The 12183-nt window shown below is 51.0% G+C and overlaps 1 protein-coding gene across 2 annotated transcripts in view; it reads right to left on the bottom strand.

Moving 5' to 3' along the window:
- Window positions 1–11761, bottom strand: part of FLNB (filamin B) — a 139413-nt gene extending 127652 nt beyond the window's left edge. For both annotated transcript variants that reach the window (XM_008703082.2, XM_008703081.2), the window contains exon 1: window positions 11049–11761. In XM_008703082.2, coding sequence (XP_008701304.2) covers window positions 11049–11340 — 292 coding nt within the window. In that variant the 5' untranslated portion in view covers window positions 11341–11761. The remainder of the gene's footprint in view (window positions 1–11048) is intronic.
- Window positions 11762–12183: the final 422 nt, after the last annotated feature.

The raw sequence follows: 12183 nt of genomic DNA on the forward strand, positions 1-12183 counted from the left end.
GGGTGTCAAGCGACTTGTCTTGAGTCTCGCAGCCAGGAAGTGGCAGGGTCTAACTGACCCATAGTCTCAAGCACACTTAGAAACATAGTTCAGTCCGTAACTGGAAGTGGTTTCATTCCCTCTCCTTTGCTTCAAACAAGGTAAAACAGGTGATTCCATGGACCTGGTGTCCAGAGGGCTGCTGAGAAAATGTTTCAGAAACACCAATACCATGACGACCGTAGGGCTGCATATAATATTCAGATCTCTAAAAGTTCCCGGATGGGCAAGGGTGAACCAAGCTGCCAACTACACTCTGTTAGGCTCATACTGGAGATACTGAAATTGTTAATGGAGCTGAACAACTAAAAAGTAGATGCATTTCCACGCTGGGCTTCACCATGAGACAAGGGCATAATAGTTACCAAACCTAATAACTATTATTAAGAGACCCTGGCAGTCCCAATAAAAGTTGGTCCTAAAAACTTTTAAGAGACAGAAAGTAGCTGGAACACCCCCACTCTGTGGTTGACCATAACATATTTCTAGACCAAGGGAGACTTGCAAACCATGAGCCTCAACCAAGACCTCCAATTTTATTGCTGGCCCTGGCTCTGCAGTAACTCAACGATGAATCTTGTTACAACCATCAGCATGATCCAAAGGACCTCACAAAACGTTCCCAGCCCGGGCTCTTTCCTCCTGAGAAAGCGCGATCCCTTTCCCCCATTCTGATCAAAAGGCAGCTTTTACGCAAAACTCTCTGAAAGTAGAAAAAGATTTGTTAAGATTCTCCACAGGTGATGTGGGGTTTGTTTTCCTTTATATTTCTCTATGTTCTTGCAATTTCCTTACAATAACTACAAACACAACTTTTTAATATAGAAAAAAAATATTTAGAAGTGAATTTTGAAGACCATACTGATGGCTTTCCCTTGAGGAAAGGAAATACTCAGTGGCTGATCTGGGATGTGCCTCAGTTTCCTCACTGTATAACGGGGATTACAACATTAACTACATCCCAGGGTTGCAATTAGGCTTCATTTAGCTATTACTGAAAAGCATCTTTTTTTTTTTAAGATTTTATTTTTATTTATTTTTGACAGAGAGAGAGACAGCCAGCGAGAGAGGGAACACAAGCAGGGGGAGTGGGAGAGGAAGAAGCAGGCTCACAGAGGAGGAGCCTGATGTGGGGCTCGATCCGGTAACGCCGGGATCACGCCCTGAGCCGAAGGCAGACGCTTAACCGCTGTGCCACCCAGGCGCCCCTACTGAAAAGCATCTATCACAACTTTCTGGTACTGGTAGGTACTCTATATTCGCTATTATTAATAAAACTAGTACTGTGATTATAGTGACTCTCAGTGGTTTCCATTTATATTCGTTTTCTGAGCCTCACATGGCCACTTGGAAAAGGCCTTATTAAGTCTCACAGTTGAGGCAAATCATAGATGTTCAGAGAATGACAATGAAGTGCTGAACGCTTTACGTTCAGCATCACTGTCCCCAAAATGAGGTGTTCTACTGGGACCCCAGGCCCAGAGGTCCACTACACAAATTCGTGTTCCACTACTGGATGTAAAGGACTCCTACTTTGCATTTTCTGAAAGCAAATATATTGCAGACGAATGAACGTTATCAGACTTATTATTCAAGCTACATATGCTAGAGGCTGTGAATTTATTCAAGAACTTATTATATTCCTAGTAGGTGCCAAGCCGAGAGCCACAGGGGTGAACAAGACATTCAACACCTACCCCTAGAGCAGAGGTGATCCAGTGGGAGAGGGAAACAGGAGAGTCAGGAGACCTATGGAGCTCAGGAAGCTATGAAATGAAATGGCACAGGGCGGGAGGGGAGCCGTGGGTGTCGGGGACAGGGCCTCGTGCCCTCCAACCTCAGGGATGACTTCCCATGGGTGTCAAACAAGAGTGCCAAGAAAAAGGGACAGGAGAGGTAATTATGGTAAGAGATGCATGCCTGACAGGAAGCGTAATGTGACACCTGGATGGTTTCCTGTAAGGGACTCCCCAGGTGCCAGTTTGCCTCCTTTGGTGCAGACAAGGAATGTGACGAGCCACTGCCCAGGGGCTTGCCGGCCAAAATCCCTAAGGCTCCTGCTCTCAGCATACTTTCTGGGTTCTGCCCCTGGATGGCTGCAAGCTCCACTGAGAGGCCCCCTGTCCCCCCAGGAGCACGCCCTTGGTCTTCCAGCCTCTGCCTCTTCTGACAAGGAATCTTATATACAGAACCCAGAACTCTGCTCAGTTAATAGAACGGCCAAGTCACAAAGGCCTTCTGGCCTGAGCCTAAAGACCCCAGCAGCACCTTTGGTCCCCTGGAGGGTGGCGCCTAGTCCCCCCACCTCTGGCCTGCTTTATCCTACTGAGGGAACAAAATCACTTTGTTCTTGAGAAGAAGCCCCAGGCCCAGCCATGCTCCCACCAGACCGCAGAATGCCACATTAAGTCTTGTTTCCCTGGAGTATCTGAGAAATCACTTCAGGGAGGTACAGGGAAATCAGGGTGATTCACACAAACAGTGCGGTACCAGCATGATAAGAACTTGATTATTTTCTTGGGGGTTGCAGGGGAGATGGAGGAACTGATTTTAGCCACTGAGAATCTTTTCAGACCCCAGCCTCCGCGGGAGGCCTGCCTCTGCCTCGGTCACAAGCAGCAGGAGGCCAAAAGTACCACCATTCTTGTTTGTAGAAGGAAAGCCGACTGCTGCTTGCCTTTTTTAATCTTAAAATCTGAATTTATGGGCCGCAGCAAATTTACATATCCCTGCCACAGATTCCCCACCCACTTCCCTATAGCTCAAAAGCCAAAATTTCACACTGTGTTCTCGTTATATCTAAACGGAAATTCCAGAGAAGTTGTCTGGCATGGCAAAAGCTGACCAGCCTTATGAAAATACCCAGAAAGGTGACCCATTTAGTCAAAAGAGCTTTCAGATCTCCATGAGAAAAGGAATTCATGCCAGCATAAAGGGCCTTCAGAGAGGGAGAACAGGAGTGTTGTGTTAACGCCCAGACCTTGCAACAAACCAGCCCAGCGGATTTCTGGGGAGGCTGAGCACCGAGTAGGCCAGCCAGGAGGGCTGCCGGAGATGCCCTTGGGGACGCAAGTTCAGCTCTGCAGCAGCTTGGCAAAGCCACGCTACCCAGCAAGGGGCCTACCCACAAGGCTCCCCGCAGAGGAGCCGGGAGCTGCCGGCTGGGAGTGGGGGCAGGCAGCTGCTCGAGCCAGGGCAGCCAGACTGATAAAAGGCCAAATGCCAGTCAGGAAAGAGGTTCGGCTCAGCAGCAAACACAATCCCACATGCCCTCCCGCCAGTTAATGTTTAAAGGTAGCAGAAGGAAAGGATGAGGCGTGAGGTCATTTCTGAGAGTGCACAACTGGGCCAACAGTGACTGTGACCAAGGATCTCCCAGCAAGGCTGCGTTTCAACAAACGGTGTGCACCATGAGCCCCACAGGACTGCAACTAGGGGCACCCCCTCCCGACCTCTGGCTTCTAGGCCCCACTAAGAAAGCCCTGCCTGGCTGCCCAAAGCAGCCTTCAGCTGGTCCCCACTGTCCGAACACTGCCGCTGGAAACCAAAAAAAGGCAGGGAAAGAACTAGAGATGCCCCCCAGAACTGAAGAGGAGGCCCCAATTAAAGTTCAACGGTGCTGGAAGAGGCAAGGCCAATGAGCGAAGAAAAGTTTTGTTTTATAGAACATTTCAATTGCACATTCACCAAGGTCAAGTGAGTCAAGTTGCAAGCAAAATAGAAATGAACAGAACAAAGGCTGCAGAAAGTCTCTCACTATAGTCTATTTTACTTTTAAGTGTGAAATCAAACTTAGAGATTAAAAAAAATACTTGATAGTTTGATGCAGACAAGCATCGTGCCCGGGAGGCTGATTTGGGCTTCAGTTTTCTCATCTGTAAAATGGAAATAAATACAAAGCCACTCACTTCGTGGGGTTCAGGATGAAGATGAGAAGCGATAAAGGAACTCAAGACAATGTCTAACGGAGGGCAGGCACAGGAACGCGCTAGACATTCTGTTCGAGGATGCGTGTGCGCACCTCAACATTCAGTACACAAATGTCTCATCAGTGTGGATCCTCGGAAAAGCCAAGGGATATGCAGGAGGAGGACACGTGTCCTCCTTACTAAGCCATCTACCTAGGCCAGGTTGTGCTGCTGAGGGAAAGGAGGAAGTCAGATGCTCTGTCAGAATAATTCAGACCCAGAACCAGTCTTGACAAAGTGAAAAACCAAACTGCTTCTTTGCTTCTAGTATAAGAAAATCTTAACCAAGGACATTCTACTGCACAGCGACTGGTCAAAGGGGGCTCAGGGAAGTTAAAAGTTCTTTGGCATGTTTTGTAACCAGACAATGGGTGTAATAAAACCCCATCGAATTTTCTTTTCTTTTTTTTTTTTTTTTGAGAACTGAACAGTTTGCACAAGTGTTACAGCAACTATCTACAACGTATCAGAAGAATGCTTTTAAAGCAAGTGCTGTAAGGCTCTTAGAAGAAAGGCAGCACTGGACGTATAGCTCAATATGATTTTGAAAACGAGAAATCACGATACTAAGTGGGCAGAATTAAAATACCCAATAGTTCCACCCTTTATACCGTGTATAACTACTTCACGCGTTGCTTTATCACTTTAGTATAAAGAGGACCATTTGGTTTTCTAATCATCTTTCCCAAAAAACTCTCCCTAGAACATGGACTCAATTTCCCAAGAAAAGTGAGCAAGGCACTTAAAAGCTGCAAGGCCACTTTGCAAGCCCCAGCAGAGGAAAGTGCTGTTGTTTATTATACAGTAACCCGAGCCAATCTGGTGATTATTGAGCATGTTTAATGGATAACTAGATTTACAGCAGTAATGTAAGGTGGCTTCTAGTAGAATGTCATGAAAGGCAATTTTCGTCATTGTAAGAGCAGGAAATAGCACGCATTTAGACTGAAATGGCTCGTTCCAGTGGGTTTATTCATTTGGTTCAACTTCTTGGGGGAAGGGGCTAGAATTATAGACCCCCCTCCTTAACTGAGGATAACTAAAGATCAAAACGAAATGCAGAACAGCAACAAGAAGGGGGTGGGGGGGATGAAATGTGGAAAGAGGCCCTCGGGGGGCCTCCAAATAGGGCCTCCACAAAAGCACCCAAGACAATCCATTCGAGCACAGGAAAAACCAGATCTTATATTTGGATTTGTCCTCTAAAAAGAAACTAAGCTTTATGGTAATGTATGTATATAGCTTATGAATTTGCATATATGAGAAAGGGGCACATTAAAATTGTTTTGCTGATAGGAATGACTGCAGTCACAGTCAAGAGAGCCCCAGATTAGATGATCTGTTTCAGCTGGGTTCACCTACCCCACGCCAAGCACCCTCGAGGAAGATGCCCGGCTGGCAGCCTCCAGCCTCAGAAGGCCCTTTGTGAGACAGCCCCTGCCTACCTCTGTGCCACCCACCCCTCTGACCTCCACCAGACAAGCTCTTCGGCTGTGCCTCACTTGGCTCATTGTCTGTTCACCTGCCTAATTCTAGTCAGGCTTTAGGTCCCAGCTTAATGGCCCCTTCCTCCAGGGAGTCCTCCAGACTACCCACCCCAGCCTGAGGGAAGGCATCCTCCCCCTCCCACCCCCCAGAAAGCTTGCCATCTTGATAATCACTACCCACAGCATGGCAAGCACCACTGACAGCAGCAACTGGGAGCAGGCTGGAAGTAAGGAACTCAGCCTTGACACCTGACCTGCTGAAGAAGACCGACATTTTTAACAAAGTCCCCAGGAGATCTGTGTGTGCCTGAAGGTTTGAGAAGGGCACTCTCTCATTACTCTCTCCTCTGCACTGAGCAGTGTATAAGGCAAGCTAGGGACCTGACTCTCCTTATTCCTGTGGCCCTAGCACGGGCCTGGCTCACAGCTGGTCTTTCCTATATTTCCTGAATGAGGAAAGGAGGAAAGAAAGGATCTTAAGAGGCATCTTCGTTAGAGGTTCCACACTGGGGGGAAGGGACTCAGATTATCTAACACACCAGATGACAGCAGCAGGACTGGCCAGGGAGTAGATGGAAAACGAGACAAAATCCCAGACTTGGGTTCAGAAGCACATTAATATTAATAATGATAATGCCAGCATTGTGCTATAAACATATAACGCTCTCAGCAACTAAGATAGGAACTATTACTCTCCATTTTACAGATGGGGGAAATTGAGGCTCACAAAGGTGAAAGCAGTGGAACCAGATTTGCACAGCTGTTAGGGAGAGAGTGGGGCTTAGCATCCTGGCCGTCTAGCTTCCGGCCCACAGAGACACCATCCACCTGGACCTAGCATAACCTAGTATGTGCTGACCCGGAGGCCGTTTATAGAGAAAGCAGGGTGACGTGGTGCCCAGGCCACGAAGCCACGGCAAGCAGGACCCAAAGAGCCTGAGCCATCCTCAACTACCCTGTGCCTCCGCCTCACGGTACAGAACCAGGATCTGGACAAGGAGGGAAGGGGGAGTGCCCAGGAGACATAATTTGGTTCCAAATCAAAGCCCTCCTTCAGCACAGACTCTCCAAGAACGAAGGCAGCTGCTGACTGGCACGGCCGCTGCTGGAGGAGCGCCGCAGAGCCCAACTGCCATCTGGAAGTGATTTGGCCCAGAGATTCCTGAACGGGGTGGAAGGCTGGAAGGACCAGCCACCCCATGCTCCAGGCTAGGTCTCAGAAACAAAGCCGGTATGAATGGGCCCCAGAGGCAGCCATCACATAACCAGGGGTCCTCCCCTTCCAAGGAGGCCAGGCCACAGCCCTATTGTAGCAAAGCAGCAGTAACACAAGCCAACCAGGCTGATCTCCCCAGGGCGGCACCGATTTTAAATGTCCTTTCGGCGTGCAAACCCTCCAGCGATGACTTTTGAGAACACTATTGGACAGAACCATATTTATTTCGCAAACACTCACATAGCACTTACTATGTGCCACAAACTTTTCCAGACATTTTTTAAAATATTCACTCGTTTAATTTGTATAACAACCTTTGAAAGGAGGTAGTTACCACCCCCATTTTAGTGATAAGGAAACCAAGGCGCCCAAGTTTCTTAATAGCTACTCAGTGGCAAGTGGGGTTTGAACCAAGAATCTTGGCTCTGAACGACTCCAAGAGCCACATCTCATTCTGTGTTACTTTGTTGCAAACGGTCCAGCTCTTGTTGATTCTGACGCGCAGGCTACTCGGCTACTTTTATAAAACCTTCTCTACTACCTTTGCCTAAAAGACACACTGGCGTTTGCTAGGTAGTTCAGGAAAGAACAGGATTTAAGATTACTGTATTTGTGTGTGATTTTGGTGGGGGCGGGGCAACAGGAAGGAAAAGGGGCCCAGTGCCGGTGACCCACCACCCTGGAAACCCTGCCCAGTGACCCAAGGTCTTGGGAACACACACCCGCCTGCTCTGGGGCACTAGCCTGGCACAGCCACCTGAAGTCAACATTAGGGTCAGACCGCATCCTAAGGATCAAACCAGAACATACCACCCGAACTTCTAGACAGACTTGATTGTCATTCTTGGGCTGGGAGACCCCTTTTTCTCCAAGTTGGCCGAGCTGCCCTGTGTTTTTGGAAAAGGTTTTTGGAAAAACAAGTAAATAAAACTGCCGGCTCCTGGCCGGCAACTAGGATTCCATATGCCGGGGCCTTGCTATGAACTGCCCCAGGCAGAGTGAGAAACTGAAGAAACTCTTCACCGCTTGGATGCAGCCTAGAATGGGCCCACCTTACAACAAATCACAACGGTGAATACACAGCCAGAACGGCCTTTCAGTGAATTCTAGGGAGAAACGCCAGTCCTCTGGCAGCTTCCAACCATCTCATGTCTCAGAGCTGGGCGCCTGTACACACCTCTTAGGATTCCAGCAATGCACATTATTGGAAGTTATCCAAAGTCCACAAAACCCTGTATTCATTCAGATACCTTCCCAGATTATGGAGTAAAACACCATCCACTAAGTAGCAGGAAATACCACCTCCCCCCTACCCCCACCCGCCAAAAAAACCCAGCGAACACAGGGCAGCCGCTCCCTCAACAAGTTCACCTTGATGCAAGATGCAAACTGATTCTGCTCACCTCCTGACAGGACACTCATCTCAGGGGACCCTCATCCTGTCACTCACCTAAAGTCTTGAGATCCCTGCTTTGCTCAAAGTGTGGGTGTCCAGCTGCCACCCCAACATCCCAGACTTGCAAAACTGGGTGTTAACAGGGGTTCTCTGGTTAGGGGAGAGAGGCTGTGTTTTACTCATTTCTGACCTGGAAAAGCGGGTCAGTTAAGGGTCAATTTCACAACGGGACAGGCTGGGCCTCCAGTCACCACTTACCAGCTGGGTGACCTCTGCAAGTTACTTCACTCTTGTTTCCTCATCTTTCAGTGGACATCATAATACTAACAACAACCATAGAAATAACAGCAACCATTTTCTCAGCGCTGGGGTAGAACTAGGGCAAGCCCTTTACCCTCCTGGTGACTTAATGAAGCAGATCGTTCTGTAGACAAGGAAACCAAATCTTGAGGATTCAAGGTGGTCAACGGCATGATGAACAGAACACGCTGAACACCTCGTGTATGCCACCAACTGGAGCCAGAGCCTTGGTCAGCACAATGGAACACGGCATAAGCCGTGAATATTTGAACTGAAGTCTGAGCTGGATGGGACTTTTTTCTGAAGGGCCGTTACCCAGAACAGCCCCAGGAGCAGGGGGAAGAGGCCTCAGGCAACACCCCCACAGGAGTTCTGGCCCTTGGCAAGTAAGTCTCCCTCCAGGCTCCAGAGGCTGGAAAACCTGTATACGGTGAGATCTTTCCGGAGGGCAGCGAGGCAGCCAATGACAGGACTCATAAATGTGGCCACACTCTGACCCAAGAATGCCACGGAGAAAATAAAGGAGAAAATAAAACAATACAGCCTGTGGTGGGAAGAGGTCCACAACAAGAAGCTGCCAACAGCCCACGGGCCCACAACCAGAGACGGGGAGGCTAGCCCTGGAATGTCAGGACAATGGAAGACGCTATGGCCTGGGTGGGTTCAGGAATGAAAATCATGAGGGTTGAGTAGAAAAATGGGACCAGACAAAGTCTAGAATGAGACCCCCAAGTTCAGGGCACTGATGGGAAACCACGCTGCAGGCAGCTACAGCCTCTGTAAACAGTTGGTAAATTAGGCAGTCCAGGATTTTCTGGTACTGTGGTTTCATTTTTTTGTTTGTTTTGTTTTTTAAGGACATTTCATGTCATGTTTGGATACTCCCGGTTTACTTTAAGTTTCTTTGTTCACTTAATTAAATAAATACACATTTTTAAAACAAAGACGAAGTGATCCAAGTTGAGCTCAGCCAGGCCTTGAGATTCCTCNNGCAGGAAAGCTGGTTTTGGAAAAGGGAAGAATTCCAGGATGATTCTGGGTGCTCCTTTCCAGAATCTCCAGTTGTAGGAGATGGCCCCCAAAAGAAGAGGCAAGCATGTTACACAGCTCTGCAGAGAAGCCACCCCTGATGGGGCTCTGACTGGGCGGTGACAGCTGCCTGAGCCCAGGAAGCAGGAAGCAGCCCTACCTGCCAGGACAGGTGTGGGGGAAGGGGAGGGAGAGGACAGAGGAGACTCAGCCTAGAGGGAACCCCTTTTACTCTGGAGAAAGTCCCAGCAGCCACACCCACCACCCTTTCTTCCTATCACAGAAGTCACCATAAGAACTGGTTTTCTCAGGAAGAGACCCCAGACCCAGGCCTGGGTCAGCTCGTCTGGGAAGATGCTCCGGGGCAGAACACACACACACACACACACACACACACGATGTAGGTGCACCCACTTTCTCTGCACACCCACGCCATGTACACACTACAAGCTCTATATGCTGTGTACACACACATACTCTACATACATACAAGTGCACACACACACACACACATTATACACCCCTTGCCCATGCTGTCACAGCCCACACCCTCAGCAGCCTTGTGACCCTCCTGGAAACTTTCAATTAGCCCAGGTCATAGTGGGGACCCGACCCTCATTCTCTCTCCCAGCTCTGGGGAGAGGAACTCGACACCAACTCCCTCCCTCCTCTCAGGAAGACCCTGGTGTGGGGAAGGCAAGGGGAGGAAGGCAAAATCTCCTTTCATTGTACCCACTTCCTTCAATTCTCAGCTAGACCCTTCCTACTTCCATGACCTTGGGCACGTCCATTAACCCTCTGGACCCCCTTTGCCTGTAAAACAGGTCTAAGGACACCCCAACTGGCGGGATGTGCAAGGACTGAACTTGGAAGGCTGTTGGCACACAAGGCGCAGTAGTTTGGGCTCCCTACAAAACGGTAGTTACTATACCACCACCGCCCCTAAATGATCACTTCTGCTGCAGAGCGGGCTCACCCCGAGGCACGGGCCAGAGCTGAGCCGGGAGCAGAAGGAGCGAGGAGGACACACCCCCGCGGCTCCCCTTCCCACCTCGGGGCCCACACCCAAGCCAGAGACGGCAGGGGAGGGTACCAGGTCCCTGTCCCCACCTGGGCGGCGAGGCCCCAGGCTCGGAGAGCTGTCCCTGCCCAGGTCTCCCTGGGTCGCTGGGCGCATCGGCCTCGGCGCAAAGGGAAGAGCTCTTCGGGGAACATCCTACCAGGGACCCCACTTCCATGGACCGCGGACCAGAGGTTTCCAGCTCCCCGCAGGGACACCGGGTGCGGCGAAATGACACAGCCCCACCCCTCCCCATGCAGCCCCACCCCAAGCCCAGGACCCACAGCCCCCCAAGGACGCACGGCGAGGCGCAGGGCTGGGAGCTATCATGCGAAGTCCTAGCCCAGGGAAAAGCACCGAGAAGGGTGCCTAGGTCTCCGGCGTCCCCACCCCCCGGAGGACAACGCCCCCCACCTCAGCGCCCACACCCAGCTCTCAGCTCCCGGGCGCAGTAGGGGCGCGCGGCAGGGTGCCCTAGCCTTCCCCCGGCCCCCGGCGCAAGCGCGGGGACCGGAGGGTCCACCGCGGCGCCTGGCCGACCCAGGGCACTCACCGATGGACACGAGCTTGATGCTCTCACGGTCCAGAAACTCGAGCGCCACAGACACGTTTTCCAGCTGCATCTGGCGGAAGGTGGGCCGCTGGTGGTACTTGCGGTACATGCGCTTCTGGCTGAGCACCTCGAGCAGCGCGATGAGCCGCAACCCATCGCTCAGGTCGGTCTGCAGGTTCCCAATGCGTTTGTTCACGCACTTGAGGTGTTCGTTGCACCAACGCGTGAAGGTGTTCTGCTGGATCTTCTTCCACGGCGCGTCCTCCGCCAGGTCCTTCTCGGTTACCGGCATCCTGGCGGCGGGGAGAGAGCAATGCGCAGCGACTGCCGGGAACTGGTGCAGGGAGGCCCAAGGGCCCGGGGAGCGAGAACGAAAGCGGAGCGGGAGCGGGGCTCGAACTCGGTGCTACTGGAGCCGCGGCCCGAACTGCTCTGCGTCCGCCTGCCCCTAGCCGCGCGAGGCGTCTGGACCGGCGCCTGCGCACTGAGCCGACCCGCCCTCGAGGCCCCGCCCCGTCCCAGCCCTCCAGCCGGAGTTCCCGGGCCACGCTCGCCCCCTGCGGTCCCAAGCGTGAACTGCACCCCGCGGCCTCCAGGGCATCCCGGGACCCCGCGCTCTGAGTTCGCCACCTAAGCGAAAGGAAGCCGGTGGGGAGACTTTGGCTTAAGGAGAAGGCCCCCGGTACTGGTCCCGGTCCCGGAGTAAGGGACGTGCAGAGGTAGGACAGGATGGATGGGGGCGGGGGCGGCTTGGGTCATGGGGGAGGGATGGGGTAGAGGAGTACTTGATCCACCTATGGGTTCAATAAGAGTTTTTATTGAGCTCCGGCTGTGTACCTGACTTGGTGTTAGGCACTGGAAGACACCGTGAAGGAATGGACATTTTATTCTTCATATGAATTAAACTCATGTGAATTACAATATTATCATTCAGTGCATCTATTGAGTGCCTACTGTGTGCGAGGCCCTCTTAGTAGCTGAGAACCAACCGCAAATAAGACAAATTTATTCTTTGACTTTGAGGAATTGCTAGAGTAATGGGAGACAAAAATACAAATCAGCTATCACAAACAGCTTAGTAGTAGTAATAGAAATGAACAATAGGGGCACCTGCCTGGCTCAGTCAGTAGGGCAT

Source organism: Ursus maritimus, unplaced genomic scaffold (genome assembly GCF_017311325.1).
Source record: "Ursus maritimus isolate PB19 unplaced genomic scaffold, ASM1731132v1 scaffold_14, whole genome shotgun sequence".
Classification (NCBI taxonomy): Eukaryota; Metazoa; Chordata; class Mammalia; order Carnivora; family Ursidae; genus Ursus; species Ursus maritimus.